The sequence below is a fragment of the Sodiomyces alcalophilus genome (genome assembly GCF_042370955.1).
Source record: "Sodiomyces alcalophilus JCM 7366 unplaced genomic scaffold ACRALscaffold_7, whole genome shotgun sequence".
Classification (NCBI taxonomy): Eukaryota; Fungi; Ascomycota; class Sordariomycetes; order Glomerellales; family Plectosphaerellaceae; genus Sodiomyces; species Sodiomyces alcalophilus.
In genome coordinates this window covers 899,367-927,338 of record NW_027263538.1, presented here as the reverse complement: position 1 = coordinate 927,338, position 27,972 = coordinate 899,367, and the positions used below count along the sequence as shown (strand labels likewise).

General features: G+C 58.9%; 11 protein-coding genes and 1 non-coding gene across 12 annotated transcripts; 5 read left to right on the top strand and 7 right to left on the bottom strand.

The window, feature by feature from the left end:
- The first annotated feature begins 357 nt into the window (after positions 1–357).
- Positions 358–5,840, top strand: ACRALDRAFT_2036655 (uncharacterized protein). The gene is made up of 4 exons (XM_071020810.1): positions 358–1,468; positions 1,561–1,993; positions 2,038–4,139; positions 4,190–5,840. The coding sequence occupies exons 1-4, from the start codon at positions 1,040–1,042 to the stop codon at positions 5,363–5,365; spliced, it is 4,140 nt and encodes a 1,379-aa protein (XP_070872278.1). The 5' UTR covers positions 358–1,039; the 3' UTR covers positions 5,366–5,840.
- A 495-nt stretch (positions 5,841–6,335) lies between these two features.
- Positions 6,336–7,332, top strand: ACRALDRAFT_1065417 (uncharacterized protein). The gene has a single exon (XM_071017153.1). It carries the CDS (start codon positions 6,495–6,497, stop codon positions 7,059–7,061), a length of 567 nt encoding a protein of 188 aa, XP_070872277.1. The 5' UTR covers positions 6,336–6,494; the 3' UTR covers positions 7,062–7,332.
- A 47-nt stretch (positions 7,333–7,379) lies between these two features.
- On the bottom strand, positions 7,380–7,875 carry ACRALDRAFT_2021689 (uncharacterized protein; the record flags this gene model as incomplete). Its single annotated transcript, XM_071020067.1, has 7 exons — positions 7,380–7,418; positions 7,452–7,501; positions 7,552–7,593; positions 7,626–7,644; positions 7,679–7,695; positions 7,727–7,803; positions 7,847–7,875. 7 exons carry the CDS (start codon positions 7,873–7,875, stop codon positions 7,380–7,382), a joined length of 273 nt encoding a protein of 90 aa, XP_070872276.1.
- Positions 7,777–9,163, top strand: ACRALDRAFT_1065420 (uncharacterized protein). The gene is made up of 3 exons (XM_071017154.1): positions 7,777–8,163; positions 8,216–8,689; positions 8,776–9,163. Exons 1-3 carry the CDS (start codon positions 8,116–8,118, stop codon positions 8,908–8,910), a joined length of 657 nt encoding a protein of 218 aa, XP_070872275.1. The 5' UTR covers positions 7,777–8,115; the 3' UTR covers positions 8,911–9,163.
- Positions 9,164–9,266: 103 nt separating this feature from the next.
- Positions 9,267–9,340, bottom strand: ACRALDRAFT_t228. Its single transcript has one exon. It is a non-coding gene; the product is annotated as a tRNA-Val (tRNA).
- Positions 9,341–9,658: 318 nt separating this feature from the next.
- On the bottom strand, positions 9,659–11,514 carry ACRALDRAFT_2139526 (glycoside hydrolase family 43 protein). Its single transcript, XM_071024159.1, has one exon. It carries the CDS (start codon positions 11,407–11,409, stop codon positions 9,787–9,789), a length of 1,623 nt encoding a protein of 540 aa, XP_070872274.1. The 5' UTR covers positions 11,410–11,514; the 3' UTR covers positions 9,659–9,786.
- A 360-nt stretch (positions 11,515–11,874) lies between these two features.
- Positions 11,875–14,634, bottom strand: ACRALDRAFT_1044373 (glycoside hydrolase family 5 protein). Its single transcript, XM_071015352.1, has 7 exons — positions 14,437–14,634; positions 14,312–14,380; positions 13,944–14,255; positions 13,744–13,875; positions 13,337–13,687; positions 12,455–13,269; positions 11,875–12,406 (listed from the first exon to the last, which is right to left on the bottom strand). Exons 1-7 carry the CDS (start codon positions 14,513–14,515, stop codon positions 12,242–12,244), a joined length of 1,923 nt encoding a protein of 640 aa, XP_070872273.1. The 5' UTR covers positions 14,516–14,634; the 3' UTR covers positions 11,875–12,241.
- A 778-nt stretch (positions 14,635–15,412) lies between these two features.
- Positions 15,413–16,534, top strand: ACRALDRAFT_2036648 (uncharacterized protein). The gene is made up of 3 exons (XM_071020809.1): positions 15,413–16,099; positions 16,167–16,357; positions 16,416–16,534. Exon 1 carries the CDS (start codon positions 15,572–15,574, stop codon positions 15,779–15,781), a length of 210 nt encoding a protein of 69 aa, XP_070872272.1. The 5' UTR covers positions 15,413–15,571; the 3' UTR covers positions 15,782–16,099; positions 16,167–16,357; positions 16,416–16,534.
- Positions 16,535–16,858: 324 nt separating this feature from the next.
- On the bottom strand, positions 16,859–19,499 carry ACRALDRAFT_2139521 (uncharacterized protein). The gene has a single exon (XM_071024158.1). The coding sequence runs from the start codon at positions 19,443–19,445 to the stop codon at positions 17,499–17,501; it is 1,947 nt and encodes a 648-aa protein (XP_070872271.1). The 5' UTR covers positions 19,446–19,499; the 3' UTR covers positions 16,859–17,498.
- A 474-nt stretch (positions 19,500–19,973) lies between these two features.
- On the bottom strand, positions 19,974–21,242 carry ACRALDRAFT_1077616 (uncharacterized protein). The gene is made up of 3 exons (XM_071018663.1): positions 21,027–21,242; positions 20,725–20,960; positions 19,974–20,670 (listed from the first exon to the last, which is right to left on the bottom strand). Exons 1-3 carry the CDS (start codon positions 21,178–21,180, stop codon positions 20,137–20,139), a joined length of 924 nt encoding a protein of 307 aa, XP_070872270.1. The 5' UTR covers positions 21,181–21,242; the 3' UTR covers positions 19,974–20,136.
- A 206-nt stretch (positions 21,243–21,448) lies between these two features.
- ACRALDRAFT_1052131 (uncharacterized protein) lies at positions 21,449–26,111 on the top strand (the record flags this gene model as incomplete). Its single annotated transcript, XM_071015714.1, has 3 exons — positions 21,449–22,781; positions 23,244–25,815; positions 25,869–26,111. The coding sequence occupies exons 1-3, from the start codon at positions 21,556–21,558 to the stop codon at positions 26,109–26,111; spliced, it is 4,041 nt and encodes a 1,346-aa protein (XP_070872269.1). The 5' UTR covers positions 21,449–21,555.
- Positions 26,112–26,654: 543 nt separating this feature from the next.
- On the bottom strand, positions 26,655–27,198 carry ACRALDRAFT_1035902 (40S ribosomal protein eS26; the record flags this gene model as incomplete). The annotated part of the gene is made up of 3 exons (XM_071015008.1): positions 26,655–26,766; positions 26,915–27,017; positions 27,072–27,198. Coding segments are annotated over 3 exons (342 nt in total), but the record flags the coding sequence as incomplete, so codon positions are not given.
- Positions 27,199–27,972: the final 774 nt, after the last annotated feature.

Here is a 27,972-nt window from a genome sequence, read left to right as displayed (position 1 = left end):
GTCATAGCAACCGCAAACATTAGAAGGGATGCTACAAGGGGCCCTGGCTTACAGGGGAATAAGAGGGGCCGTAATAGTGAGCAATAGTGAGGAGAGGCCGCTGCTTAGTGGCTCGATCACCGTTCGAGCCCCCTAGGCGCCCTGTGCTATCGTGCTGTGGCGTACCACCCTTGTATTCGTACAGTGGCTTTACGAAAGCAGGTGCGATGGGCCAGGCCAGGGGACGGAAAGAACCACCCACGTAGGACCGAGCGCATGAAGCAGGAGCTGGAAGCAGCACCCAACTCTCAACCCTCAACCTTCAACTCTCAACTCTCAACTCTCAAACAAACATTCACCTTCCATCCTCAGCCCTCTCGATTATACAACTCGACTCCTTCGACGCTCGTTGGGGTTTTTCTTTTCCATTCCAACAGAAAAGCACCGTAACTGGCGCCAGTTCAACTTGGCCCTTCAGAATCGCCCAACGCAAACGAATACCTCCCCGACCAGATTGATCCCCAAGCCAACTATTTTGCTGCCTTTCGCCCCGGACAACAACAAGAGAAAAGCAGCCAATAGTTAACCAATCCCCCTACGACGCTCATGTTTGCAATTCCCAGCCGACGTCCGCCATCATCATAGATCCCGATGGAGGACGACGAGATCCCGAAACAATCGAGCCCCGGCTCCAATTCCCGTCCTGCCACATCCCACCGCGTCGACGACTCCTCTTTACTCGATCCCCATGCGCTCGACGACTCGCTCGTTTCTCCCGTGAAGAAAGACCTGCAGCATCAACAACTACCGCCTCCTGCTCCTCCCAACCAACCAGACCAGATGGAGCAGGAACAGGGGCTGGGGGAGGAGCAGGGGCAGGGCCAGGAACAGGAGCAGGAGCCGGAGCAGGAGCAGGAACGAGAACAGGAACACGAACACGAACACGAACACGAACAATCACATCAAAGCAATCAACCCCACGCCGCTTTACCCGATCAGAGTTACGTCGAGGGCATCACCTTTGACGAATCCAGACAACACAACGACTCTCACGCCGAGGATGCCGTTCGAGCCCACCTACAAGACGTCGAGTCCAGCTTCGTCTCCCAGCTATCTACCGTCCAGATCCCAGCCCTGGTCCGGTCTGGTGCCGATGACACATACCTCTTCGACGGCCCAAGCCCTACCAAACCCAGGTCCCCGTCACCGACCCAAAATAACCCTACCGACCAGCCCGACACGGAAGACCCAGTGGCTGCCTCCGACGCCTCGCCCGTGCGCGATGAGTCGTCCCTCCACCTCCCTCGGCGCCGAGCCCACGACGGTTCCGTATCTGCCGACGTCAGTAATACGACCTCCTCTCTCGAGAACCTTTCGTCTTCGCCCACTACCGCCGCTACTCGGAGGACCATCTCACGAGCTGTGTCCGCCGCCAGGAGGGAGGTCCGAAGAACTTCGTCCTACCACCTTCCGCAAAGTGAGAATCACGGTACCGCCGACCATGACGACGACCAGCTGGCTGCCGATCTGTCCATGGCCCAATCCGAAGCCTCTGCCGCATCCTCTACCGCCATGCGCAAGGCTTCTGCGGATGCCGGCAACACCCCCGGCCACGCCTTGCGCTACGGGAAGCGTCCCAAGTATCTACGAAGCCGTGGCACCAGCCAGCGTTCCTCCATTTCGTCCTTCGTCACCAACCCCGATTCTCACGACGACCTCGACAGCGACGTGACTGTTAACATGGGCCACGACTACCCCCTCGCCCTCGGCGGTCCCGGTCAGATGATTCCCCGGAGCATCAGCAATAGTGTTTCGCGATCCGTGAGCATGGGCAGCATGGCATCGGGGCTCGACGACGGGCCCGAAGCGGGACAGACGCCGCTGTTGGAGACGCTGGACGAGAACGACGGCTCGCCGACCCGACCGAACCACCCCAACGACGACCCTCTGAAGACCCCCAAGGCCGCTAAGAGCAGCCTGGCCGCTCCCACCGATACCGTCCTCGCCCCGCCACGTGAAGAACGTCCAGGTCCCCGAATCCCTCATGCGGGAGTACAGGTCCAAGACCCGGCCTCGCGACGCCTAGGAAGCCGTCGGATACCACCACCCTGGTCGGCACCGGCCGTTCGGGCAGGAACCTGACGCTCAAGGAACAGAGCAGCACCATCGAGCGCCTATCCAAGGAGAACTTTGACCTGAAACTCAAGGTCATGTTCCTCAGCGACCGCCTCGACAAGCTCTCCGAAGAAGGTATTAAGGAGATGATCTCGGAGAACGTCGAGCTCAAGACGACCCTCGCCGTCGCCCAGCACGACAACAAGGCCCTCCGCCGCCGCGTCAAGGAGCTGGAGAAGCAGCTCAAGGAGGACGACGAAAGGCCGAGCACCGCCCGCAGCGCCGCCTCCTCCAACGACCAGACCGGCCACTTCTTCGACCAGGACGCCCAGGAACGCGAGGAGGAGCTCATCTACCTACGTGAACGGATGGAGGAATACGTCGTCGAGATTGAAAAGCTGAGGAACGAGAGCATGACCAAGGAGTCGGAAAAGCGCAAGCTCGCCGAGATGGTCAAGTCGCTAGGCGAGAGGACGGGAAGCGAGAACCTCGGGAGGCAGGAGGAGGCCGACGTGTGGAAGGATCTACTCGAACAGGAGACGGCACGGCGGGAACAGGCAGACGAGGACAACAAGCGCATGCGCGACGAGCTATACCGGCTGAAGCAGGAGGTCATGTCGGCCCACGGCGGAGCAGCAGGAGGACCAGGAACAGGATCAGCAGCGGGAGGAGGCTTGCATCACACCACGAACATTTACAACATCAGTAAGAAGAACAGGCAAATGTCGCCCAGCCGTAGCCGGCCGATGTCCGGACTGTCGGCCGAAGCGGAGACCAACGGCGGGTTCAGCACGGCGAGCACCTTTGTCGAGGAAATGCGCCGGGAGAGCGAGCAGTTGCGGCACGAGAACGCCGAGCTGCGACGCGAAGTGGGCGCCCAGACCTCCATGCTGACGTCGAGGAACCGCGAAAAGGAGCGCCTATACCAAGAGATCGAGGACCTGAAGATGGCCATGCGCCGCGGGGCCACCGCACCGTCCACCATCGACAGCATCTTTGAGCGGTCCGCGTCCCGCGCCGGCGGCGGCAGCCACCATCGGTCCATGTCGCGTGTCAGCAACGCGCGGACGCAGGTGACGGAGATGGAAGACGCCGAGCGCGAGGAGCTGGAGAACCAACTGGCCGAGGCGCGCGACAGGGTCAACGAGGTCAAGCTGCACAACCAGGAGCTGCAGCGGGAACTCGACGGCTGCATGGAGGACTTTGAGACGGCGGTCGAGGCCAAGAGGCAGGCCGAGGAGCTGGCGACGGCGCTGCAGGAGGAACTCGACAACACGGTGAACGACCTGATGGCGCTGCAGGCGGAGCGCGACGAGGCGCTGCGCGAACATGCCGAGATGGAAGCGGCGTTCGAGGCGCTTCGGAAGGAGGCGCAAGAGGAGATTGACGCGCTCGAGGGGGAGGCGGACCAGAGGAACGAGGAGATTGACCGGCTGCAGCTGGAGCTGGACGACCGTTCGGAGAACTTTGCGGCGCTGCAGGAGGAGATGCGCAAGATGAGCGAGGCGCTGGTCCGGCTGGAGGACGAGCAGGAGAAGAAGGTGGACCGGATCGAAGAGCTGGAGCAGGAACTCGAGGCGGCGCACCGCGAGTCGGAAGAGCTCGAGACGAAGCTCCGCGAGACCAACGACAAGGCGCAGCGGCTCGGGGTGCAGCAGGAGTCGAGCCAGAGCGAGATTGCGTTCCTGCGGGAGGAGCAGGAGGCGGACAAGATCCGCATCAGCAACCTCGAGGCGGCGTGCGACGACGCGCAGCAGAGCCTGCGGGAGGAGCAGGAGCAGGTGAAGGAGCTCAAGGGGCGGCTGGCGGAGGAGCGGGAGCAGCGCGAGATGGTGGCGAGCCAGGAGAAGGAGGAGGTGCAGCAGTTTGTCAACGAGCTCAACCGGGAAATGTCGACGGCCAAGGACGAGGCGCGCCGGCTGCACAAGAGCCTGGCGTCGCGGGAGGTGGAGGCGACCGAGTGGAAGGAGAGGCTGTTTGAGCTGGAGAATAATCTGCGGGAGGCGCTGGGCGACCTTAACGGGACGCGGTCCAGTCTTTTGAAGGTAGTCTTCTTCCCTTTGTCCCTTTTTCGCCTCTCAACTAACAATTACAGAACATCACACGGCTGCAGCGCGAGCTGGAAAACACGATCCGCGACCTGGACTCGACCAAGGCGTCGCTGGTGGAAAAGGACCGCATCATCAAGCAGCGCGACGAGCTGCTCGAGTCGCACGGACTGGAGGTGCACAAGCTGTCGGAACTCCTCAGCAAAGAACAGCAGGCGCACCGGACGACCAAGAGCCGATTCGAAACGTTCCAAAAGACGCACAGCCACGTGTCGCGGACGGTCGGGTCGCAGGACGCGCGCATCGTGGAGCTGGAGGCGGGACGGGCGCAGGACAGACGGAGGATCGCGCAGCTGGAGACGGCACTACGGGAGCAGCTGACGGAGCGCAACAACCTGCTGCTCGTTCTCTGGATGCGGCTGTCGGCGCTGTGCGGGACGGACTGGGCGCACGACAACAGCCTGATCAACGGGCGGGCGCTGCCGTCGCTCGAGTCGGTGGGCACGATGCTGCCGGGGTTCAGCAAGAACCTGCTGGCGGCGGTCAAGACGATCGAGACGATGGTGGGGGGGTTCCAGTCGCGGGTCAAGGACGTGGAGCGGGACCTGTGGAAGGAGTACCAGAACCTCGAGGGGCTGCTGGACACGCGGACCAAGAAGCTGGACCGGCTCGAGTCGATTGTGCGGAACGGGGTGGCGTCGGGGACGCTCAACTCGCACGACTACTCGCGGCTGGCGCGGCTGGAGGAGGCGTACCGGCAGCTCAAGGTGGAGAATGCGACGCTGCGGACGGCGTGCGACGTGCGAACGCGGGCGGCGTACGGGTCGGGACCAGGTGGTGGTGGCGGTGGTGGTGGTGGTGGTAGTGGGTCGGTCGATGGGAGCGGTAGCCCGTCGCCTTCGATCCCGACGGGGCCGCGAGACAGGGAGGTCAAGGGGCGACGGGGCAGGGATGTGGACAGGGCGGGGACGATGACAAGGACTCGGACGGGTAGTTTGGGGGGTGGGACGGTGGCGGAGCGGGGGGGAGGGGGAGGGTTGACGACGGACGACAAGGCGTGGATGCTGAGGCTGCGGGACCTGGAGAACAAGCTCAAGGCGGAGCGGGAGGCGAGGAACCAGGACCGGAACGCGGCGCGGAAGCGGCTGGATGGGCTGGAGACGGAGAACCGGGATCTCCGGGGGGAGGTGGTCAGGATACGAAGGGGGTTTGGTAAGGAGTGATTAGTCTTTGTTTCTCCTTCGGTTTTGTGTAGGTTATGCCGCATGGATATGGGAAGCGTGGGCACGAGTATGGGCATGGGCTGGAGCGATGAGATTATGGGAATCGAGTTGTTTGAATCTCGCGATGCTCTACATACGATTCGGCCGTTCTAAGGCATAACGTGGCGGGAGGCCTAATGCTATGGGAGGTCGTCAGGTAAGCTGTCGGACTTTGGGTCAGGAACCACACCACCACACCACCATATGCCCTGTACCTGACATGATGCTGTGGAACGAGGAATATGTCGGTAGATTTACGCTACTTGGCGTTGCTTATGAATCAAAGGACTGGGGGTCATGTATGTTTGCTCTGTCCCTCCAGTCGGTGTCGTGATGACGGGACACTCGGCGACAGGGGCGGCTGCAGTTGGGCCGAGAGGCGCTTGTTTTTACTCTGTCGAGCATAGGCGGACTAGTAAGCAGTGTATGTACAACGTACACTATTCGTAGAAGAACAAACACCTGGAGCGACTTGTCTGTTGGTGCGGATTGCTGATAAATCCATCGGCCACTGACACGGAAGCTGACACGTGGGGCCCCGATCCGTGTCCCGAAAGCCGGTGCATGCACTGCACTGCGCCCTTTTTGCATTTGTCATCTTACCACTCGTACCGAATCAATGGCAAGATGGAATATGAGAAGCTAATGCAACGAAGCCAAGGACCCGAGTTGTTTATTACCCCTCTCGTCATCATGCCGGGATTGGGACACGATCCCGGATGCACACACGTGGAGAAGCAAAGCGGGGAGGGGAATGGCCAACGCCCAATTAGTACCTGAAGCTAGACAGGATGAGGACGAATGGGTTCTGCTTCTTTCCCCTCCTTTCCATCTGCTGAGGGGCGCCCAATCGTTCCGTCATGCAGGTGAGTGGTGCTGAGTAGTACGGAGTAAGAGGGAAGGGAAAGACGGAGAGATGGGTATAGATGGTCGAGAATTTATATCCAACTCCCCCCCTCTGTCCTGTCCTGTCCTCCTCTTCTTCAACGACACTCTGATCCATCCATCAAAGACACCAGACCTCTCTCACCCAACTCTTCCCACCACCACCTCCACCTCCACCTCAGACACTACATAAACCACCACCACCATGCCGTCCTTCTGGTTCAGCGCCACGGTGCTCCAGTCCAAGTCCTACATCAAGGCGCTCCGCACCCTCATCGACAAGGCCGAGGCGCACGCCACCGCCACCTCCACGCCCTGGAGCGTCTTCACCAAGGCCAGCCTGGCGCCGGACATGTTCCCGCTCACGTTCCAGGTGCACGCGGCGACGGACGCTGCGCAGAGGCTGGCGAGCCGGGTGCGCGGCATCGAGCCGCTGGACCTGTCGCGCGACGAGGAGGGCCTGGCGACGCCGGACCTTCTGCGCGCGCGCATCGACCAGGTCCTCGCCGTGCTGGACGCCGCGGCCGAGGACCAGGAGGCCATTGACGCGCGCATGGACGCCGAGGTCGAGTTTGAGCTGGGGCCGAGGCCCCTCAAGGCGCCGGCACGGGGGTACGCGCTGGGGTTCGCCCTGCCGACCGTGTCGTTCCACGTCAATGCGGCTTTCGCCATCTTTCGGAACAGGGGCGTCCAGGTCGGCAAGCTGGATTACATTGTGCCGTTTATCTCGGAGGACCTGCCGCAGTATGGCGAGAAGTATGGCGCGAATTAGCTTAGGATGATAATGAAGTAATGGATGAAGCATGACTTTTGCCGACTGCATGGATAGACGTGGCTGAATGGCGGTGATGAGGACGACTCGGTGAGGACGACTCGGTGAGGGAGGAAAACTCGGTGAGGGAGGACGGCTCGGTGAGTGGTGAGGCTACAGTACACATCTTGTACCTTGGTACCTACGAAGTACACTTGTCACTTACAGACGGGACTCAAAATCACAAGAAATAGAGAAAAATAATACAATATAATATCCCCTCGTACTCAGTAAACAGAATACCTCGATTATTTACCCTTATATACGAAGTACTCCATCTTAAACGAAGCCAGATGTAAGCTGATGGCGATTATCTTGCTGTTGGTGTGATCTGGGTGGTAGGTACATTACGATGTACTGGACCACTAAAAAACGTACCGAGGCTTCAATCGCAACTGTGTCTTGACCACTCACCACCATCCCACTATCACCACGATCCCACTATCACCACCATCACCACCATCGGCATTATCGCCATCGCCATCATTGACACCTCGCCATCATTGACACCTCGCCATCATTGACACCTCGCCATCATTGACACCTCGCCATCATTGACACCTCGCCATCATTGACACCTCGCCATCATTGACACCTCGCCATCATTGACACCTCGCCATCATCACCATCGCACCAATCCCCCAATCCAGTACAAAGACACGCCCATGGATACGAATCAACCGACATAACCAGCGTATCAATACTCTCAAGTTCGTACTCGCAGCCGTAATCCACCTAGACGGCACATCTCACCGTGGCTTGAACTATCACCCATCGTCCTCGAGTAGCGTCGCCAAGATGACTGACGTCGCCGCCCCATCAGCCCCAGCCAGCACCTACCTCGCCAACGACTTTAAGATGAACGTCCAATACGCCGACATGGTAATGCCGCTCGTCCTCCTTTATTCTGCCGCTTCTTTCATTGATTGTCTTTGTCTTTGTTTCTCAATTCCAAGACTACTCAACCACTCAACCACTCAACTACTGACCTCCCCAGGAATACCACCCTCCCATCATGGCCGTCCAGCAGTACTCCCTCCCCCCCCTCCCCTACGCCTACGATGTAAGTCCCCGTGCCATCTTCCCCCCCACCCCTTCTCTTACCATCCACGCAGGCCCTGGAACCCGCCATCTCCAAAGACATCATGACCCTCCACCACGACCGCCACCACCAAGCCTACGTCACCAACCTCAACAAGGCCCTCACCGCCTACGCCGAGGCGTCCAGCATCGCCGACCAAATCGCCCTCCTCCCCTCCATCCGCTTCAACGGCGGCGGCCACATCAACCACTCCCTCTTCTGGCGCAACCTCGCCCCGCCCACCTCCCACGACGCCCAGAACCCGGAAGCCAGCGCCCCGAACCTCTCCGCCGCCGTCGCCGCCACCTTTGGCTCCTACGACGCCCTCATCGACCACTTCTCCGCCGCCCTCAACGGCGTCCAGGGCTCCGGCTGGGGGTGGCTTGTGCGGACCGCCGTCCCCGAGGGGGGCCTGCGCATCGTGACGACCAAGGACCAGGATCCGGTCGTGGGGGAGGACGTGCCGTTGATCGGCGTGGATGTTTGGGAGCATGCTTACTATCTCCAGGTTTGTCTTTTACGGTGTACACATGTTTCTCGGTGTACACATGTTTCTCGGTGTACGCATGTTCTCTCGCTGACAGACTGGTCTAGTACTTGAATGCCCGGCCCAAGTACATTGATGCTGTGTGGGCGGTTATCAACTGGACCGAGGCCGAGGTTCGCTACAATCATGGTCGAGACTCGATTTTTGCCGACTTGATGGCTCATATCGAGGCCGATCCTTAGTTTCCCGTCTGTCAAAATGGGGTGAGGAATACGTTGATAAGACTCCAATGAAGTATTCTAGTTCATAATGGATCGAATTGTACGTTGGTCTGAAAACGTTTCCTGTGTATCGAGGTGGTCATGTCTGCTTTCCATCAGCATGTGATTCAATGTCCTACGTCAGAGGACTTGTGATTTAGAGAATGAATGGCAAGGTAGGGGAAATAAGGAAAAGTACAGGCAAAGTACAAGAAAATAATAAACAGAGAAATTGCGAAGAAAATGAGAAAAGAAAAGAAGAAGAAAAAAAAAAGAACGCCAAGTGGGAATGAGAGTGAGAAAAAAAAATGAAAAAAAAAGGCAAAAACAAAAATTAATGACTCGGGGGAGGCTCGATCTCCCGACCTTCAGTGTGTTAGACTGACGTGATAACCAACTACACCACCAAGCCAATTGTTGAGGGTACTTTGTATTATGCTGACATATAACGTACACCAACGAAAATCGAAACCAAAATCCTTTCGCAGGCTTTCCGGCTTCAATAGACAGTTTACAGCTTTCCGTTTCTTGTCCCAGCGCGACTTGATTCCTTACGCATCGACACCTCAAATACAGAACATGATCGTCAATAGAAAGACATATTTGACATCGTCACCTCAGCATGTCATTAGCTGTCCTCTAGTCGAGGGAGCCTGTTCTCAATCTCCCCGACTCTGGCCAGGCGTAGACGTGAGAGATGGGTGAGGCCGTGACCTGACACGCTGAGCCTCAACCCTTCTATACGATTTGATTCAGGTAATGTATGATTATTCTTCTCTTCATTGCTTCAAATACCTTACCCTACGTGTCTACTGCCCATCATTCATAGTCATACATCCATCTGCCGACTCATGACTCCTAAATGTCATATCGGTCGCTAGGGTCCTGGACAGGCCGGTAGGTAAAGTAATCAAACTTGGCCGGCTCCGCCGTGCCGTTCAGATCCGAGCACGCCACGCCCACAAACGCCCCCGTGAAGCTCCCGTGCGCCTGGTGGCCACCACACTCATCCGACACGATGGACGCATCCAGCACCGGACCCACGGGCTTCAGCTCCTCCCCCTCGACCGCATACGAGAACTGGAGCTGCGGCCCCCGGATCGACAGCGCGAGCTTCACCTTGCCCTCGGCCGGCAGCCGCACCTGCTCGGCGGGGAACGGCATCCGGAGGTCCCCCTCGGGCCACGACGCCTCGGAGCTGAGGATCTGCAGCTCGCGGTTGCCGTCCTCGTCGCCCGCCACCGCCAGGTAGAAGAAGTTGTAGCGGCAGTAGTACGCCGTCAGCCCCGCAAACTGCCGCTCGTCCGCCGGCGCAAACTCCACCACCGTCTCGGCGTCGTACGAAAAGTGCGTCTGCCGCCGCGCCACCAGCGCCTGCTCGAACCAGGACCCCACCGACTCGCGCCCAAAGAGCGTCAGCTTGCCGTCCGCCACGGAAAAGATGCGCTCCGGCTCCGGCGTCCGCAGCCACTGGAAGTCCTTGTGCAGCTCGCCCGCCACGTCGAACGTGTACCGCCGCTCGGCCCAGTACGCCGCCTCGTCGCGCGTGCCGGGGACGTCGACGTACAGCGACGGGACGGGGCCGTCCTTGACGTACAGCCAGTCGTCCTCGCCCCAGTAGGCCGCCTGGATGGCCGTCTCGCGGCCCAGCACGCAGCGGCGGCGCTGGGTCGTGGGGCGGCCGGCGAGGTGGACCACGTAGGTCTCGCCCGTCGGCGTGTCGACAATGTCGCCGTGGCCCGCGCGCTGGAGGGCGGCAAAGGGGGCGTCCTTGGCCGTGACGATGTACTTTTGCGGGTGGAGCTCGTAGGGGCCCCAGATGTCGCGGGAGCGCGCGAGCGTGCAGGCGTGCTCGTAGGCGGTGCCGCCCTCGGCGGTGAGGAGGTAGTACCAGCCGTTGCGCTTGTAGATGTGGGGGCCCTCGACGAGGGCGAGCTCGGTGCCGAGGAAGATGGTGCGGCGCGGGCCGATGAGCTTGCCGGTCTCGGGGTCCAGCTCCTGCAGGCGGATACCGGCAAAGGCGTGCCTGCGGCGGGTGTGGTCCCAGAGCATGTTGGAGAACCATTTCCGGCCGTCGTCGTCGTGGAAGAGGGACGGGTCGAAGCCGGACGAGTTGACGTAGACGGGGTCGGACCAGGGGCCGGTGATGGAGGGGGCGCGGACGATGTAGTTGTGCGTGTCCTTGAAGGAGCCGTCCTTGCGCTTGACGTCGGTGTAGACGAGCCAGAACTCCTTGCCGTCGTGCGTGAGGCAGGGCGCCCAGATGCCGCAGCTGTCCGGGTTGCCGCGCATGTCGAGCTGGCTCTTGCGGTTCAGCGGCCGGCACACGAGGTCCCAGTTGGCCAGGTCTTTGGAGTGGTGGATCTGGACGCCGGGGAACCACTCGAACGTCGACGTGGCGATGTAGTAGTCGTCGCCCACCCGGACGATGGACGGGTCGGGGTTGAACCCGGGGAGGATGGGGTTTCGGATAGGAGGCATGCTTGTTGGACTAGAAGCTTGTTTGTTTGTCTTTACCCCGAGGTGAACTGGTGATAGATGTTCGTGATAGTAGAGGACCAACACCCGCACAACATTACCTTTATCCCCTCCCCTCTTGCTACTTGTACTTCATGCGCTCAGGAACCGAGCGCGGGGTAACACGACTTAGCTTGTGTTAGTTCGCACCCAGCCATTCTTCCAAACGTCCCTCCACTCCCGGCGCGATCCAATTTAGCCGGACGTCCGTTATTCGACCGCTTCATCGACCTTCCCCATCGTGCCCCGCCGAATGGAGAGAATGGATCTGCTCTGACGTAAAGGGTAAGCCGTGAATTGGGGTCGCCAAGAGTCGTCGATCCCATGCGTTTCTGCAGAGAGCTGCACATGTGTTCAGAGCGAAAGGGCAAACTTACCTATTGTCCTGGAACACGCCTAGGAAAGTAGATTAAATTAATATGAGGTCTTATTAATGTTCCGAACCAAAAGACTGAACCAGAAACACCACTAGGTGTCTATCCTGTTCAGACACTCCCAGTTATCGGATGGCGTTCTCGGCCTCGGCCCCGACTCCGAATCAGCCCCACTCCGAGACCGTCCCGCTCCGGTACTGAGCCGGGTCACTCTACTGTCTTCGGTGTCCCGATGTATTGACTACTGAATAAACAAAATTGATACTACTCAATAGGTTGGCTATGAAGAGCGATGGACCGTTTCTTGCACTATGCGGACGATGCCTGATTATGATCTAGCTAACATGAGAACGCCAGACATCTACAAAGGCATGAATGATTGAGACAACACTGACGGACATCTCCACCTAATCACCACTCCCTCAAAATTCCGCCGGGTCAACGGTAAAGGTGATCGAGTTTCCAGGCACGCGAGGGTAAAACTCAAACTCAAAGTCGACAGGCTGGCCGAGGCTCGCCACAGCATTCAGGGAATCCGACCGAATGACGACTTGCTCGCCGTCAAAGAACCACTGGCCGTTGAATGTCTAGATTCATTAGAAAGAACATCATGAACAGGAGGGAAATGAACTCACAATCCGGCCCTGCTGCAGAGGAGGCAGCCACTGGGTCCAGTCATCAAACAAAAACGTCCCATCCTCGGCAACGGCCCGCACCGCCGCCACCATGCTCCACCCCTTGTACTCGATGGGAATGTTGAGGTCCTGCCCCAGCACCGGCGCAGGCTGCGCCAGGAACTCGGGCGTGTCCCACTGGATCACCTCCACGATGGACGGCGCGCCAGACGAAAACGTCAGCGTCAGGTTCGCCTTGCTCCCCGGCGCGACGTCCGGGCCGAGGAACTGCGACAGGAACGACGCCGTAAACGTCACCGCGTCGGACGAAACCGTGTAATCGACACCCTGGACCAGGTTGGCGCCCGTGTGCGTCCGCACGCCGGCGAGGGCGTTCCCGTTGAAGAGCCACGGGAGCTCGGCGTCGCCGACCGTCTCGCCGACGCGGTTCCACACAAAGGCCGAGCTCCACTGCTCCAGGTCGTTGGGGTCCGTCGTGGCGTCCGGGAGCGAGTTGTTCTCCCCGCGCAGCACGGCTTCCACGATGTCCAGCGCCACGGGGTCGCGCCAGATGCCCGTGTTGCGGTCGAGGTGGTCCAGCCCGTTGTCCCAGACGACCAGCGCCACGCCGTGCTGCGTCGACACGCGCGCCACCTGGTCGAACCACTTCCACCGCGCGGCCGGCTCCGTGTTGAGGAGGCTGGCGTCGTACTCGCCCAGGATGAGGGGGGTGTTGGGGAAGGCGTTGCGGACCAGGGAGAGCTCCTCGGTCAGGACGGTGTAGTCGTCCTCCGAGCCCCAGGTGGTCTTGCCCCAGGCACTGAAGATGAAGTCGTCTGGCGGCGTTAGCTGGGGAGGAGGGAGAGACACAGAGACAAAGAGAGGGAGCATAATCAGACATACAAGGAGAATAGTAGTGGTACTGCAGCGCCCACGGCTGCTGAATGTTCGCAGGCGGCACAAACCATTCCGCCGTCTTGGCCGCATCACTCACCGAGCCGGTGAGCTGGAGGACACGCTGCGTGTTGAACCCGCCCGTCTCGGTGACGGCGTCGACAAAGATTTCGTTAAACTCGTTGATCAGCTGGGCCTCGGCCGCGGTGTTGGCAGGGGGCTCGTTGATCGACTCGAAGGACAGGCGGGACGAGGCGCAGGCGAACTTTTCGCCGACCTGTTCCCAGATGGCGCGGAACCGCTCCTGAATCTGCGCAATGTTGGCGTTGGGCGACGTGACGTCGGCCCATTCCCACGAGTCTGCACAAGTTAGCAGGCAGAAAAGGAATTATATTCATTTTCTCGAGCTCACTCACCGTGGTGCACGTTGACGGTCACGTAGAGGTCGCGCGCCAGAGCCATGTCAATGACATCGGCGACGCGCTGGAGCCAGGTGGGATCGATGGTCCAGTCGGGGGAACCGCTCGAATGGAGGTTCGTCCAGGTCACTATACCATGCCGACTCGGTCAGTAATCGGCGAGGTTCATTGCAATGTCGGTATCTCGACAAACTTACCCGGGATACGGACGCCCTTGAATCCCCGCGCAACCACATAGTCAAACACATGGTCCTCCACAGGGGGATTGTTCCACATGCCCTCGTAGGGGATGGCGTCGAGCGTGTTGCCCAGGTTCCAGGCAGGGTTCATGCCGGCGACATAGTCCTCGGCCGAGATGAAGTTGAAGCTGCCGTCGCAAGCCCCGGGAGACGTCGTGGGCTCCGGGGCGCTGGAGGAGCTGGAGGAGCTGGTCGGGATGGCCGAGCTGGTAGGGGCGCTCGAGCTGGTCGGGCTGGGTTCAGGTTCACCCGGGATGCACTGCGAATAGTCTGCAGCATGGTCAGTCTGGATTCTTTGCCCTGTCATGGCGGTATTCAATCCTTACATGGGTTCCAGTACTGGCAGTAATATCCAGCCGTACAGGTAACCGGGCCGATCCATTCCCAGCCACCACCTGTTCGACGCAACGGTTAGCCATCAATTTGCACATCATCTGCAGGAGACCCTTACATTGACCGTATTCCGGTACTTGAGCCAATGCACTCTGGGCCAGAGCCAAGAGGGCGGCGATTCCGACTTGGGACTTCATGGTGACGGAACGACTGATGAAAGACGGGATGCCGGGGAAAAGGGGCAGAGTAAAGGAAGGGGTGGGCACAGGCTCTATTTCACTGTCTCGACATGCTACGCCATGGCCCTTCTTCCCGCTTCTTCGCAGCCGGGCGGCTCACGATGTGACGCGGAGCGAGGACCAAGTTGGGTTCAACGACAACGCGCCTTGGCGTCCTGGGGTCTTTCGAATGAAAAATGATCGGCTTGGCCAGACACGGGGAAGCAAAGACGGCCCATTGGGAAAAACATGTGCATGCTGCAGGGCGGAGGGTCACAGCGATGGTCAATGTGGTATTCGTCGAGTCTCCCTCCGAGGGCGCCCAAAGGGGATAAAGGCCGGAGCCGAAAGAGGGGCCTTGGCCGGGTCAGTCCCAGCCATCCAACGTGAGGGAGCTCGATCATTGGTCTTGCAGTTGGGTGTCTGTATGTCTGGTTCGGATAGTGCCGTCGATTGGCGCAATCTTTATTGCCATGTTCCGAGCATGGGGATCCATCGTCCGAACGACAACACCCGAGCCAAGGACAGGACGATACACGTTCGCGCAAGTGGCCAATGGACCTGTGTCAATACCGCCGTTTATCGTCCTGATTCTCCGACCGTTTCCATTCCAGTTCCCTCGGGCTCTTGGTCCGGACCCCGAGTCCCACGGCCATTCATACCAAGCCCCCGCCATCCAGATCGTCGGCAACAATGTCCGCGTTGACAGTGACAAATGGACGGCTCCTTGTGCTCCGAAGATCATTTCCAGGTCATGGACCGTCCGAGCGCCGTCAACCGTCCTTGTGGGACCTGTCATGATGTCGTCGTGTCGCTCGAACCAGATTCTCGGTTCTGAGATCGGACGTCCAGGTTTTGAGCGGAGCCTAGTTGATTAAATTTGATTGTTCCCCTGATTCTCTTACAGGCAGAGCGAGGTTATTCTGTGCCAAGTCCCAGTGAATGTGGGTGGAATTCAATCCGAGATCCCATCGAATGAGCAGCCCTCTTTGCAGACGTCTTCGGTTCAACGGGCAATGTCTTTCTCTATTTGGAATGTTGTTTGCAGCGTGGTTCGCAAATTGCCTGGAGATTCTCTCAAGGCTGCTGTACTGCTGTCTCGTCTGTCGCGAACACTCCCAGAAGACCCCGGAACTCAAAGCTGGGGGTGTAGTAACGAAACGTAGCAGTCGGTCATCGACTTCCGCTAGACACATGCTCATTAATGACCCAAAAACGCCAAATACCAGTCGTGCAGGCCTGTAGAAACAGTATCCCAGTGGCGCTGTCTGCTGATTCAGACAATGTAAGAGACTACCAAGGCCACCCAACTGAGAAACTGCACCTCTCCTCCCGCAGTACCTGAATAGGCCACGGCGTATTCGGCCTACCGTCTCGGAAGGTGGCCATCTCGGAAGGACGCCATGATTCGATATCACCAGTCTCGTCTATCGCGTCTCGTCTATCATCGTCTCGGACGCCACCACGAGCGCTGGCTCCGTGGTCGCTTCGGTGACCCGCTCCATTGATTCTTCAACTCTTCGATAAAGTGTTCCCGGAACTTGTTTACTTGTCCCGGCTCCTCTGTTTTTGTTCCACGTCAGCTTCCAGCATGCCTCTTCCAATGTACACGCCGAAAGGGATGACGCACCAGTCGCTTCGCCAGGTCGTAGGGGTTCGTGGGGGTTACGGCCGAATTTGCGCTCGTTGATGATGCGGTGGATACGGCCTACGCCGCGGTGAAAGCCGGGGCTTCGGAGGATCTAGAATCCGTCTCGGGTTAGCTGCACCGACCTCGTCTTGGCTAGTCGAGGGCGTACGAACAGATGCGATGATCTTGTCCTGTTCCACGATGTGTCAGTAGAGTCCACGAGGAGGAAGCGAAGAGCGAAGACCGTACCTCAAAGGTGAGGAGAAGTCGTATAAACAAATTCCAAGGTGCCATCTCTCTGGGTGTTATGGATGGTTCATTTGGGGCTGTCGTGTGAAGTCCATGACTTGGGTGGTCGAATCGTCCGAGGTGGCGGAGTTGCGAGTTCGTCGAGTCTTGAAGCTCGAGGCGTCTGGCAAAGTGACGAAGAAATGTGGGGTTCTGGATTATGTAATACCGAGCTCACCTCGGACTGCTCGGTGTGAGTTCGGGATCACCGAATACACCGAGAGGGGCACCGAGAAGGGGCGAAGACAGAAAATGAGAACAAAGAATGGGAATAAAAAGAGCAAAAAGCGTGACCCCAGTTCCACTCGACTGAGGCCTTCCATAGGTTTAACCACGAGACTGCGAAGAACTGGAAGGACTTATTTCTCTACGTTTCTTCCAACTCGGTGCCTCTAGTATATCGACTCTAGAGGCACGCACTCGCACCATGGGCCACACCAGGGTTGCCAGTGGGATTGAATGTGTTGTTCTGAAGCTTTTTCTATAGTGGATGCAGTAACCAAGGACTACACGTGCCCCTGGGTATATAATCCACAACAACCCCTGCCTCGGCATGTAGGACCAGTTGCCAAAGCTGCTCGCCTCGCTGATGCATCCCTTCTATTCAACCGCCAAGCATACGCCCCTAATCCGTAAGATTCAGTCCGACCAAGCCACAGCGATAGATCAACGCCGACCCAGTGCTGGTGTTGCACTGAAGGGATCGAGACTTGGCGACGCGATATGGATGGTGGATTGCATCGACGACACAGGCCGGGGGTTGCCTTCTCCCTTGCGTCTTGCCTCGCCGTGATAACGACTGAGTCCCGGAACTGATACGGCATGACAATCGCCGCCGGCATAAGGTTTAGGTGAACAAACCTGGCCATCCGCCGTCCTTGCTCCAGTGCTCGACTATCATGAGTCGATATTTCCAGCCAAGCTCTCACTGGCGGGTATCGGCTCGCAAGACACTGTCACGCACAGTACGATCCCGGCGTGTCCCGTCAGTCGGTGACCAGCCCAGTTCACCACTCCGACATCTTCGCTCGCACCCTAGACAGCTCAACCCGGGCCCGCTCCCGTCTGCTCCCAGTCCCCCCAGTTCAGCGGCAGACCAATGTCCAAGTTGCCCTCGAGCGCATTGTCGGCCATGGTCAGGTCGAAACTGGGATCAAAGTGGCCAAACACGTCGAGATGGAAATTCATGGCGTCGAGGTTGGGCAGCCCGTTCACCGACGCGTCGTACCCTTGCTGTTGCGCATCCTGCGGCGCCTGCACGGGGTGATGGCGGTGGTGGATCTCCGGCGTCGGCTGGCTCGACAAATCCGACACGGAGCCCTGCGCCGGGGTCTGGGCGGTCGGCGCCTCCTGGGCCAGCGACGTGGCAGCGCGCTCCATCTCCTTCAGCAGGCGCTCGCCAAGCCCGTACGTGACGCGCGCGTTGCGGAAAACGTCCTTGTACCGCTTCAGCAGCTCGCAGTTGGCCTTGAAGGCCTCGACGGCCCGGGACCGGAACATGGGGAGCGCGCTGTGCCGCATCTTCCTGTACTCCACGCTGAGCGACAGCGACACGGCGTACGGCACAAACGGGACGGGGCTGAGCTTCTCCCTCTTCACGTTGCTCGCGATGCGTTCCGACGCGAGCGACCGCCGCGCGTTGGCCATGGGCGGCGGGATGTTGGCGGAATACTTCGACTCGGCCGCCCCGGGCCGCGGGAGCCGGCAGGAGAGGATGATGACGGCGTGGTAAAACACCTCGATGGTGGCGATGAGGAACGTCGGCACCTCCAGCGCGTTGGCTTCGACAATCATCGGCTCGAGCACGGGGAGCTCGACAAACGGCTTGTTTTCCCCCAGGGCATCCGCGCTGACGGCCGGCCGGTACAGGTCGATGGTCCTGTCCAGCCAGCGGGACACCATCAGGAACAGCCGGAAACAGGGCTCCTGCCGACCGATGCATTCGTCCACGCTGGCGGCAAAGTCCCATTCGTACAGGAGGCGAGGCCGGCCGTTGGCCGCGGCGTTGATCTTGTCGATGGCCCAGACGGCGCAGAACAGCGTCTCGAGGGCGGGATCGCCGGTGCGGAGCAGGTGGAGCCCCAGCGTCTGGCAGTGATGGACGGCTTCGGCGAAGAACTGGGACGGCACCTCGCTCTCCTCGGCGCACGACGGTTGGAAGTACAGCGAGAGCATGCACAGCACGCGGATGTGGACCGTCCTGTCGGGGATCAGACTGGTGGCCAGCGTCGTCCGGATGGCCCCCGAGAGCGCGTTGGTAAAGTCGGCCAGGGCCAGCTTGGCCGGACCTCTGTTCTTCAGACGCAGATGGTTCGCCATGGACGGGTCAGTAGATGCCGCGAGCGAGATGACCTGCCGCAGGACAATGTTGGCGGGCGAGTCGTCGTCGTCTCCGAGGACCGAGTCCGGGACGAGGGCGTAGATGGGATGGATCTTGCGGGTGTACACCCTTTTCAGCTGGCGAAAGTCCTTCTCGGGCGGGACGCAGGGCAGACAGTGTTCCCGCACGTAGGGCAGGAGGATGGGATCGAAGGGGATGGACGGTCGCGGTGCCGGCGCGTTGGGGGCCTGGATGGTAGGAGACGAAGACGAGAAGCGGGGGGAGGAGGCCCCGTGCGGACGGGACGGCACCCACACGCCGACTTCATCGTTGCGCGAAGAAGCGGCCGGGTCCTGCGGCGGTCCGGTGGCCTCGGCGAACATGCCCTCGGGGTTGGTGTCGCAGACGAACCGCCGTTCCTGGTACGGGGGTTTGGGTTTGCGCCATCCATTCTTTCGAGGCGGGCTCATGGCTTCGCTGAACATGCCTTGTGGATTGGTGTCGCCGATGAATCTGCCCAGATGGGCCTGGGGGTTTGCAGCCGTGGGAGACGTAGTAGTAGTAGTAGCTGTAGTAGCAGCGGCAGCAGAACTGTTCCCGACAGCCTCGCTGAACATGCCCTCGGGGTTGGTATCGGACACGAACCGGCCAGAGGGATGACCGGGAGGCATTCCATGCTGTCTAACATCCGGTAGGCTGCGTCGTGGGCGGCCATCGCGGGCCCGAGGGAATGAATTCAATGAGGGACTCTTGTCATCGCCGTCTTCGTTGGGAAACGCTTGTTGTTGTCCTTGGCCGTGTCCTTGTCCCTGACCCTGACCTTGTCCCTGGCCCTGGCCCCCCGTGTGGACGCACCGTTTCTTACGCTTACGACAGGCTTCACATGCTTGTTGCACCTGTTTCCGCTTGACCGGCAGCCCGGACGGTCCCGACTCGACAAACTTGACGGATTTGGTAGCGGAGCTAGCCATTTGAGAAATAACACGAAAGACGTGAAGGTGGAAGTATTGACATGGCCTGCAGTCTCGTCAAGTCATGCATTTTCTTGTCCTTTTTCTTCCTTTTTCCTTCTAGTTCCGCATGGCGGTGACGATGAGCGACTTGGTGGTGAGAAAATTCCTGAGTCATCAGCGGGGCGCAACAGGCCGATAAGGCCCAGCTGCTGTCAGTTGGTATAGCTGTCAGGTAAAATAAATACTCGGAAATTCGAATGTAAATTGTTACGAGCAATTCAAACTCGTCGTAGCTATAGAATACCCATTGAATAATTCCAGCCCGAGTATGATAAAGTCAGACATCAACCAAACGCCATGCTATGCTGAAAGATGTTCGTAATACATGGATATGGCGGATAGTAGCCCATCAGTCGGTTCGCCCGCCCAACCCGGTCTTGACTCCTTCCAACACCACTCCCCACTTACTGCCCATGCCCCTCTCCTTGATAGCCTCCTCGTACCGTCCAGTAGCCAGCTTGCGCATGAGAAGAGTGTCCTTGGCATTCTTCAGCCGCTTGCCTTCTCCCTGAGTTAGGTACTCCTCGAGCCACGACTCCTCGGCGGGGTCCAGCGCGAGGCCCACGAGCTCGACTGCGCGGTTGGCCGTCTCCTCGCTGGCGGGGGCGTCGAGTACGCTCGATACCAGTCGCCGGAAGAGCTGCTCCCGATCCGCCTCGGCGTGCTTTCGGGAAAAGTAGAGCGCCTCCGTCACGCTCGTCCGCGCCATGGCGTTGAAGAGAAGGTCGAGCGCTTCTGGGTCTTTCAGGATCGGCTGGACCGTGTGGTAGTAGGCGAGTGGGAGAGTGTAGTCGTTGGCTGGGGCGTGTCGGACGAAGGTGACGAGGATCTCGTCCGAAAAGTCGGGTGTCAGGGATGGGTGGGTGACGTGTTCCAAGGCCCGCTAGTCAGACGGTTAGTCGAATTCCTCACAATAATCGATCCCACTTATGCTCACATCGAATTGTTGGTGGTCCAGCAGCCACAGGCCTTTCATGAAGATCTGGTACGTCTTGGGAACACCCGACACCTCGGCGAAGCGGTTGGAGATTTGCAATCGGCTGTCGTCGCTGTCAAAGTCGAGCAGAAAGTAGTAAAAGATGGAGAGGCGGTGGTGGATGGAGATGTCGGCTTCGCAGAGGTTTTGGTGAAGCGTCCTCAATGCAGCGTCGGACTTGGGAGGGTACGTTCTGGCTGCACAGGAGTGAATGATTAGTTTAGGGCCCATGGTTAAGCAAGCGCCTGCGTAGAACATCCAACCTTTGGTGAGGCCAAGCGCCTTCAGAACGCGGTCGATAAAAAGTATCCCATTGAAGCTCTTGCGGTAGGTTTCAATGTCCTGGATAGTCTGTCGATCGTATGGAAACTGTGCGGACGGACTGAAGACATGGTCGAACCGGGTGTAGTCAAACATGTCTGCTGTGGCGTTCGATATTGTCTCGGTGAGTATACGAATACGGACTGGTCAATGGCTGGTGGTGTCGCAAAGCGAGACTGATATCCGTAGAAAGTTGAAGCTTGTCGAATTGAAGGCTGGTTTGGCCTTGTGGCTGACGGGTTGTGGCTGTGCTTACTGTGGCTCGGTTTGTTTAGGCGCTACTCCCAATCGGGATGAAATCAAACAAACGCCAGAGTTGAAAGGTGGGGGATCTCGCGATCGCACTTTAACCAACACAACACTTGCAGATTACCGTGGTGATTCGCTCTTACAACAGTTGGCAGTCTTATTAATTTCGCGCATCGATTTCTTTATTGTTGCAACTGCCGACTCCATCACCACTAACTAGCCATGTCAGCTGCGGCAGGCAGAACGCGCCGCACACGGCGACAAGCCATCATCGAGTCCTCAGATGAGGACGAACTCGCGAATGCAACTACCATGACCCAAGAAGAAGACGAATATACACCGGCACCTACCCGCACCATTCGCCGACAAACCCGTTCAAGATTGAGCACATCATCCGTTGCCTCTAGCTCAACACCAGCACCGACATCAGCCCCGAGACCGCGAGGCCGACCGAAGAAGAGCCTCCTCCCCGCGTCCCTAGAACCATGCGAAATCTCGGAAGCCGATCAGACGGTAATGACCGTGGATATGGATATCGATGAGCCGGAGAATGAGCCCAAGCCCGTCCCAAGGAAGCGCAAGAGTGTGGCCCAAAGAGCGGTGAAGTCGGAGCCATCAGACGTCGAGGACCGCTCGCTTCTCACCCCCAAGGCCTCCGCCACTCCCGAGCCATCGCAGAATCATGGCGCGCCCCTCGCCGACATCACAAACGCCAGCGTCAACGAGCAGACGGTCGTCGCCGCCGATGACACCCAGGCCACCATCAAGCCGATCCGACCCATGGACACCATCTTGGAGAGGCCCATGGACATTATGCTCAAATCGCGCAACTTGACCGTGCCTGTTGTCCAGGACACCACGCCCAAGCCCCGCCTCGTCATCACTCATCTCATCCTCACAAACTTCAAGAGTTATGCGGGCCGCCAAGAGGTTGGCCCGTTCCACGCCTCCTTCTCCTCCGTCGTCGGGCCCAACGGTTCCGGCAAGTCCAACGTCATCGACTCTCTGCTCTTCGTCTTTGGTTTCCGCGCCAGCAAGATGCGCCAGGGCAAGCTCTCCGCCTTGATTCACAACTCGGCCCAGTATCCGAACCTCGACTACTGCGAGGTAGCCGTGCATTTCAAGGAAGTCCTCGACCAGACCAACGGGGCCGGTCCTGTCGATATCCCCGACTCCCAGCTCATCATATCGCGCAAGGCCTTCAAGAACAATTCGAGCCAGTACTTTATCAACAGCAAGCTCTCCAATTTCACCACCGTCACCACGCTCCTGCGCGACCGCGGCATCGACCTTGACCATAAGCGGTTCCTCATCCTGCAGGGCGAAGTCGAGTCCATTGCGCAGATGAAGGCCAAGGCCGCCAACGAACACGACGACGGCCTCCTCGAGTACCTCGAAGACATCATCGGCACCTCCAAATACAAGACGCCCATCGAAGAAGCCGCCACCGAAGTCGAAACCCTCAACGACATTTGCATGGAGAAGAGCGGTCGCGTCCAGCACGTCGAGAAGGAGAAGAACAGCCTCGAGGACAAGAAGGACAAGGCCCTGGCATACATCAACGACGAAAACGAGCTCGCCATGAAAAAGTCGGCCCTGTACCAGCTCTACATCAGCGAGTGCAACGACAACGTGGCTGTCACCCAAGAGGCCATGAGCCAGATGCAGGCACATCTCGATGCCGAGATGGAGAAGCATGAGGGGAGCCAGAAGCTCATCAAGGAGCTCCAGAAGAACTATACGCAGGGCAGCAGGGAATTCGAGGCCCAGGAGAAGGAAGTCAAGGGCCTAGCCAAGGAGGTCTCCAAGTTTGAACAAGAACGCGTCAAGTTTGACGAGAAGCGCAAGTTCTTGACCGACAAGCAGAAGAAGCTCGAGAAGACCATTGCCAGCTGCGAAAACTCGGCCGCCGAGGCCGACGAGACCGTCGTGGAATGCACCCGAGAGATCGAGTCGCGCGCCAGGGAACTCGCCTCGCTCGAAGTCAGGATCCAGGAGGAAGAAGAGGAGCTGGCGACCATCCGCGAAAGCCTCAAGGGCAAGACGCAAAAGTTCTCGGACCAAATCGCCGCCAAGCAAAAGTCTCTCGAGCCCTGGATGGAGAAGATCAACCAGAAGCAATCCGCCATCGCCGTGGCCGAGAGCGAAATGGCCATCCTCAGAGAAAAGGCCAATGCGGGAGAAGTAGCCGTGGCCGAGCTGGAAGCCAAGATCAGCTCCATCGAGGAAGGGAGGGCGGCTAAGCTCCAGGAGCTCCGGGAGTGTGCGATCGAAAAGGCCCGGCTCGAGAAGGAGGCGGGCAAGATCGAGGCGAAGCTCCAGGAACTCGCCCGGGACGAGCCCAGGGTCCGAGCCAAGGTGTCCAATGCCCGGCAGAGGGCCGATGAGGCGCGCTCGAGTCTCGCTCAGACCCAGACCCAGAACAAGGTTCTCGCGGCGCTGATGCGCATGAAGGAATCCGGCCGCATCGACGGCTTCCACGGCCGCCTGGGCAACCTGGCCGTCATTGACCAAAAGTACGACGTCGCCATCTCCACCGCCTGTCCCTCCCTCGAAAACTTTGTCACCGACACCGTCGAGGCCGGCCAGCAGTGCATCGAGTACCTGCGGAAGACCAACCTGGGCCGCGGCAACTTCATCTGCCTGGACAAGCTGAGGGTCCGTGACCTGCAGCCCATCCAGACGCCCGAGAACGCCCCCCGCCTCTTCGACCTCATCCGAGCCAGGGACGACCGGTTCCGCCCGGCCTTCTATCATGCCCTGCAGGACACCTTGGTGGCGAACGACCTCGCCCAGGCCAACAGGATCGCCTACGGCGCCAAGCGGTGGCGCGTGGTGACGCTGGACGGGGAACTCATCGACAAGTCCGGTACCATGTCCGGCGGCGGCACCACGGTCAAGAGAGGCTTGATGTCTTCCAAGCTGATTCCCGAGCGGAGCAAAGAGCAGGTTGCCGAGCTCGAAGCCGACCTCGAAGCATTAGAGCAGAAGTTCCAGGTGTGGCAGGACCGTCAACGGGACCTCGAAAACCGACTCCGGGCCCTGCAGGAGGAGATTCCTCAGCTCGACACCACGATGCAGAAGCTCGGCCTCGAGGTGGACAGCGCCGCCAAGAACCTCGCCGACGCCCAGCGCCGCATCAAGGAGCTCGACAGGGAGCACCAGCCGTCCCAGTCGGACGACAGCCGGATGGCAGCCCTCGAGAAGGAGATGGCCAGGCTCCACCGGGACCTCCAGAGGCTCCACGACGAGACGGCCGGCGTCGAGGAGGAGATCAAGGCGCTGCAAGACAAGATCATGGAGGCCGGCGGCGAGAAGCTGCGGATCCAACGGGCCAACGTCGACGCCCTCAAGGAGGAAGTGGTGTCGCAAAACGAAGAAACGTCCAACGCCGAGGTCCGCAAGGCCAAGGCCGAGAAGCAGAGGGTCAAACTCGCGAGGGACCATGCCAAGGCCACCAAGGAGCTCGAGGCGGCCATCCACGAGCTCGAGGCGCTGGATCACGATATCGACAACCAGGGCGAAAAGGCGGAGACGCTTCGAAGCCGCGTCGAGGAGGCCGAGGAGGCCCTGGCGGCCAAGGAGGAGGAGCTGGCGGCCCTCAAGGCGGAGCTCGACGACAAGACGGCCGAGCTCAATGAGACGAGGGCGGTGGAGATTGAGATGCGGAATAAGCTCGAGGAGAACCAGAAGCAGCTGTTTGAGAACCAGAAGCGGCTTCGGTACTGGGATGATAAGCTCGCCAAGCTTACCATCCAGGACACGGACGACCTCATTGGTATTTCGAACTCGTCTGCTGCTCCTGCTACTGCAAGGGGCGAGGAAGAGGGGGAGGAGGAGGAGAAGGCGGAGGATGAGGAGGACGACGCAGGTTCCGGGTCGGAAGGAGACAGCCAAGACGAGACACTACGGCCGAAGCAAGACCCCGACCCCACAGCCCACGTACGGCAACCGCAGCAGCTTCCGTCGTACACGCCCGACGAGCTGGCGGGGATGAGCAAGGACAAGCTCAAGGGCGAGATTGCGGCGCTGGAGGAAAAGACGGCCAACGTCAGCGTCGACCTCGGGGTGCTGGCCGAGTACCGGCGGCGGGTGGAGGAGCACGCGGCGCGGTCGTCGGACCTGGCGTCGGCGATTGCGCAGCGCGACGCGGCCAAGAAGCGGTGCGACGAGCTGCGGCGGCTGCGGCTCGAGGGGTTCATGGAGGGCTTCAGCATCATCTCGCTCCGGCTCAAGGAGATGTACCAGATGATCACCATGGGCGGGAACGCCGAGCTCGAACTCGTCGACTCGCTGGACCCGTTCAGCGAGGGGATCCTCTTCAGCGTCATGCCGCCCAAGAAGTCGTGGAAGAACATTGGCAACTTGTCGGGCGGCGAGAAGACGCTTAGCAGTCTTGCGCTCGTGTTTGCGCTGCACCATTACAAGCCCACGCCGTTGTATGTGATGGACGAGATTGACGCTGCTTTGGATTTCCGCAACGTATGTTCTCTCTGTCTCTCTTTTATTCTCCTCTCTCTTACTGACATGTCCAGGTCTCGATTGTGGCCAACTACATCAAGGAGCGCACCAAGAACGCGCAGTTTATTGTCATTTCGCTCCGGAATAACATGTTCGAGCTGGCGGCCCGGCTGGTTGGCGTTTACAAGGTCAACCACATGACCAAGAGCGTCACCATTGAGAACCAGGACTACATTGTCGGCCGGCGGCCGCAGTCGCAGTCGCAGTCGCAGGCGCAGCATCCGTCTGCCGGGCTAACACAGATACCTCTAAGATGAGACAACAAGATGAGCATAGAATGGACGGGTTGACGGAAGGGAATGTCTGGGACAAGGGTTTGACTTTGGGTTTTACACGCACGATGGTGGTCATGATTGTACGAAGTCAAGTGGACTACGGGATCGGCTTGGGTAGATGTAATGATGCACTTACAATTCTGGTTCTACCACTCGCGGCGCTTGAGACGTGTAGTCGGGACATGAGGGAACGTGGACTGAGACAGCATCAAGGGACGACGACACATCCCAGCTCTCCCAGTATGTAGAACAACAGCCACAGCACTGCGTCACGACTCGAATGCCAATACATGCTTCATAGGAAGTAGTAGATGTCGTTGATGATTCCCTTGTCGAGGAACTATGGCTCGATCGTTTCCCGAGTCAACACCAAGTCACCCCGTTCCGCCATGCCCTATTCATGAGCGCCCAAGGAAAATAAAGACAATTTTTGTCCATCTTTGTTGCGTTTACATACGCATCATCAATTCGTCATGTACTCGCCATCGCCGTTCCCTTTTTTGCCCATTACTCGCACAACCCAATTTACGCCGTGGTGGTCTTAGCAGCCTGGTTGGGGGTGATCTTCTTGCCGTCCTTGTTGTAACGGACACGAGGGGGTGGGGCACGGTTTTTGCGGCCCTCGCGGGAGCGGACACTAGAATGGTCGTGTCAGCGCAAACGTGTTCTTACTTACAATTGGGAACGGGGAGTTTGCGGGAGCTCGGAAAAGTAACGCCAAGGTTCATCCGAAGCGCATACACGCCGCAGTGGCGTGCAGTCGTCGCTCCCACGGACGAACGTACCGGACAATCTTGCCGTGGATGGCGCAAGAGACACAGTACTGCAGCTTCAGGTACATCTTGGGTACTGTATACTCCTGGAAGACGGAGGCGTCGGAGATATCACCTGGGGGAGTTAGCGGGGTGCATTGGTATACGGTAGGCGGAGCAGGAGACATACGAATGGCAGCAGACTCGACCATGTTGCGGATGGTGAATCTCTTGATCGCCTTGTCCTTGGGGGTGCAGCGAGAGCAGTTGCTGCACCGGATGGGCTTGACGTGGCCGCGGCCCTGCTTGTTGCGGCCGCTGTGGTGAACTGTTAGTATCGTTCTTGTGTAATTAGGGTCGTTGTCATTGCTGTGTTCAAGACCATGGACACGAATCGAGGTCCATATTGGACATCGGAACCCATGGCGGCGGCTCTGGTGGTGATGCTGGTGGACAGGAGGAATCGGGATCGTACTTATTCTTTCTCTTCTTGACCATGGTTGCGGTGTCTAAACGGCAAGTCAGATATTGTCGAGCAAGGAGAAGAAGGCGACGAGGTCAGTGGGCGACGTACTGAGTGAGCTTTTCTGATGTACGGAAGAAAAGTTCGGTTGGTTGACACTGAGAGGCGAAGCGTGATACCAGCGGCTGGAGGTTAATCACTCGTAGTGGTGCGCGCGAAATTGTGGATCCCGTCTCGCACTCGAAAACGGGGCTTGGGGCTCGCTTGACGTACACGACTTGGGGTACGAAAAAAGAAAAAAAAAAGCGAGAACCCTAGTCACGTGACCTTACCGTACTTTCAATATGTCGCATCAACATGAAGTACCTGCTTGAGGGCCCGGCCCCACCCAGCCTTCGGCCCACGCATTTTGTCACTCAAATCCTGGCCACACTCTCTTTTCCCTCTTCTCCTCCATCCCGACCGCACCATCTGAAAGATTTGCTTAGGAAGGCAATACTCTATTGTCGAGGTATGTCTTGAAGATGATGCATTTCTACGCCATTGCGAGCGCTTTCTATTCATCGGCACCATGATACCCTGTTTCTCCGCGATGTCGTCTGCTCGCGGTCGTCCTGGTGCGATTCGC

What these genes read in the sequence shown, in the direction of transcription:
- ACRALDRAFT_2036655 (XM_071020810.1), top strand. Translation starts at nt 1,040, where the DNA reads ATGCCGTTCGAGCCCACCTACAAGACGTCGAGTCCAGCTTCGTCTCCC. An exon ending in TACCGTCCTCGCCCCGCCAC is followed by an intron (nt 1,994 to 2,037) that starts GTGAAGAACGTC and finishes GCGGGAGTACAG; the next exon opens with GTCCAAGACCCGGCCTCGCG. An exon ending in CGCGGTCCAGTCTTTTGAAG is followed by an intron (nt 4,140 to 4,189) that starts GTAGTCTTCTTC and finishes TAACAATTACAG; the next exon opens with AACATCACACGGCTGCAGCG.
- ACRALDRAFT_1065417 (XM_071017153.1), top strand. Translation starts at nt 6,495, where the DNA reads ATGCCGTCCTTCTGGTTCAGCGCCACGGTGCTCCAGTCCAAGTCCTAC.
- ACRALDRAFT_1065420 (XM_071017154.1), top strand. Translation starts at nt 8,116, where the DNA reads ATGGCCGTCCAGCAGTACTCCCTCCCCCCCCTCCCCTACGCCTACGAT. An exon ending in CCCTCCCCTACGCCTACGAT is followed by an intron (nt 8,164 to 8,215) that starts GTAAGTCCCCGT and finishes CCATCCACGCAG; the next exon opens with GCCCTGGAACCCGCCATCTC. An exon ending in AGCATGCTTACTATCTCCAG is followed by an intron (nt 8,690 to 8,775) that starts GTTTGTCTTTTA and finishes AGACTGGTCTAG; the next exon opens with TACTTGAATGCCCGGCCCAA.
- ACRALDRAFT_2139526 (XM_071024159.1), bottom strand. Translation starts at nt 11,409, where the DNA reads ATGCCTCCTATCCGAAACCCCATCCTCCCCGGGTTCAACCCCGACCCG.
- ACRALDRAFT_1044373 (XM_071015352.1), bottom strand. Translation starts at nt 14,515, where the DNA reads ATGAAGTCCCAAGTCGGAATCGCCGCCCTCTTGGCTCTGGCCCAGAGT. An exon ending in CAAGGGCGTCCGTATCCCGG is followed by an intron (nt 13,876 to 13,943) that starts GTAAGTTTGTCG and finishes GGCATGGTATAG; the next exon opens with TGACCTGGACGAACCTCCAT. An exon ending in GACCGTCAACGTGCACCACG is followed by an intron (nt 13,688 to 13,743) that starts GTGAGTGAGCTC and finishes TAACTTGTGCAG; the next exon opens with ACTCGTGGGAATGGGCCGAC.
- ACRALDRAFT_2036648 (XM_071020809.1), top strand. Translation starts at nt 15,572, where the DNA reads ATGTTGTTTGCAGCGTGGTTCGCAAATTGCCTGGAGATTCTCTCAAGG.
- ACRALDRAFT_2139521 (XM_071024158.1), bottom strand. Translation starts at nt 19,445, where the DNA reads ATGCCTCCCGGTCATCCCTCTGGCCGGTTCGTGTCCGATACCAACCCC.
- ACRALDRAFT_1077616 (XM_071018663.1), bottom strand. Translation starts at nt 21,180, where the DNA reads ATGTTTGACTACACCCGGTTCGACCATGTCTTCAGTCCGTCCGCACAG. An exon ending in GGCGCTTGGCCTCACCAAAG is followed by an intron (nt 20,961 to 21,026) that starts GTTGGATGTTCT and finishes ACTCCTGTGCAG; the next exon opens with CCAGAACGTACCCTCCCAAG. An exon ending in TGGACCACCAACAATTCGAT is followed by an intron (nt 20,671 to 20,724) that starts GTGAGCATAAGT and finishes CCGTCTGACTAG; the next exon opens with CGGGCCTTGGAACACGTCAC.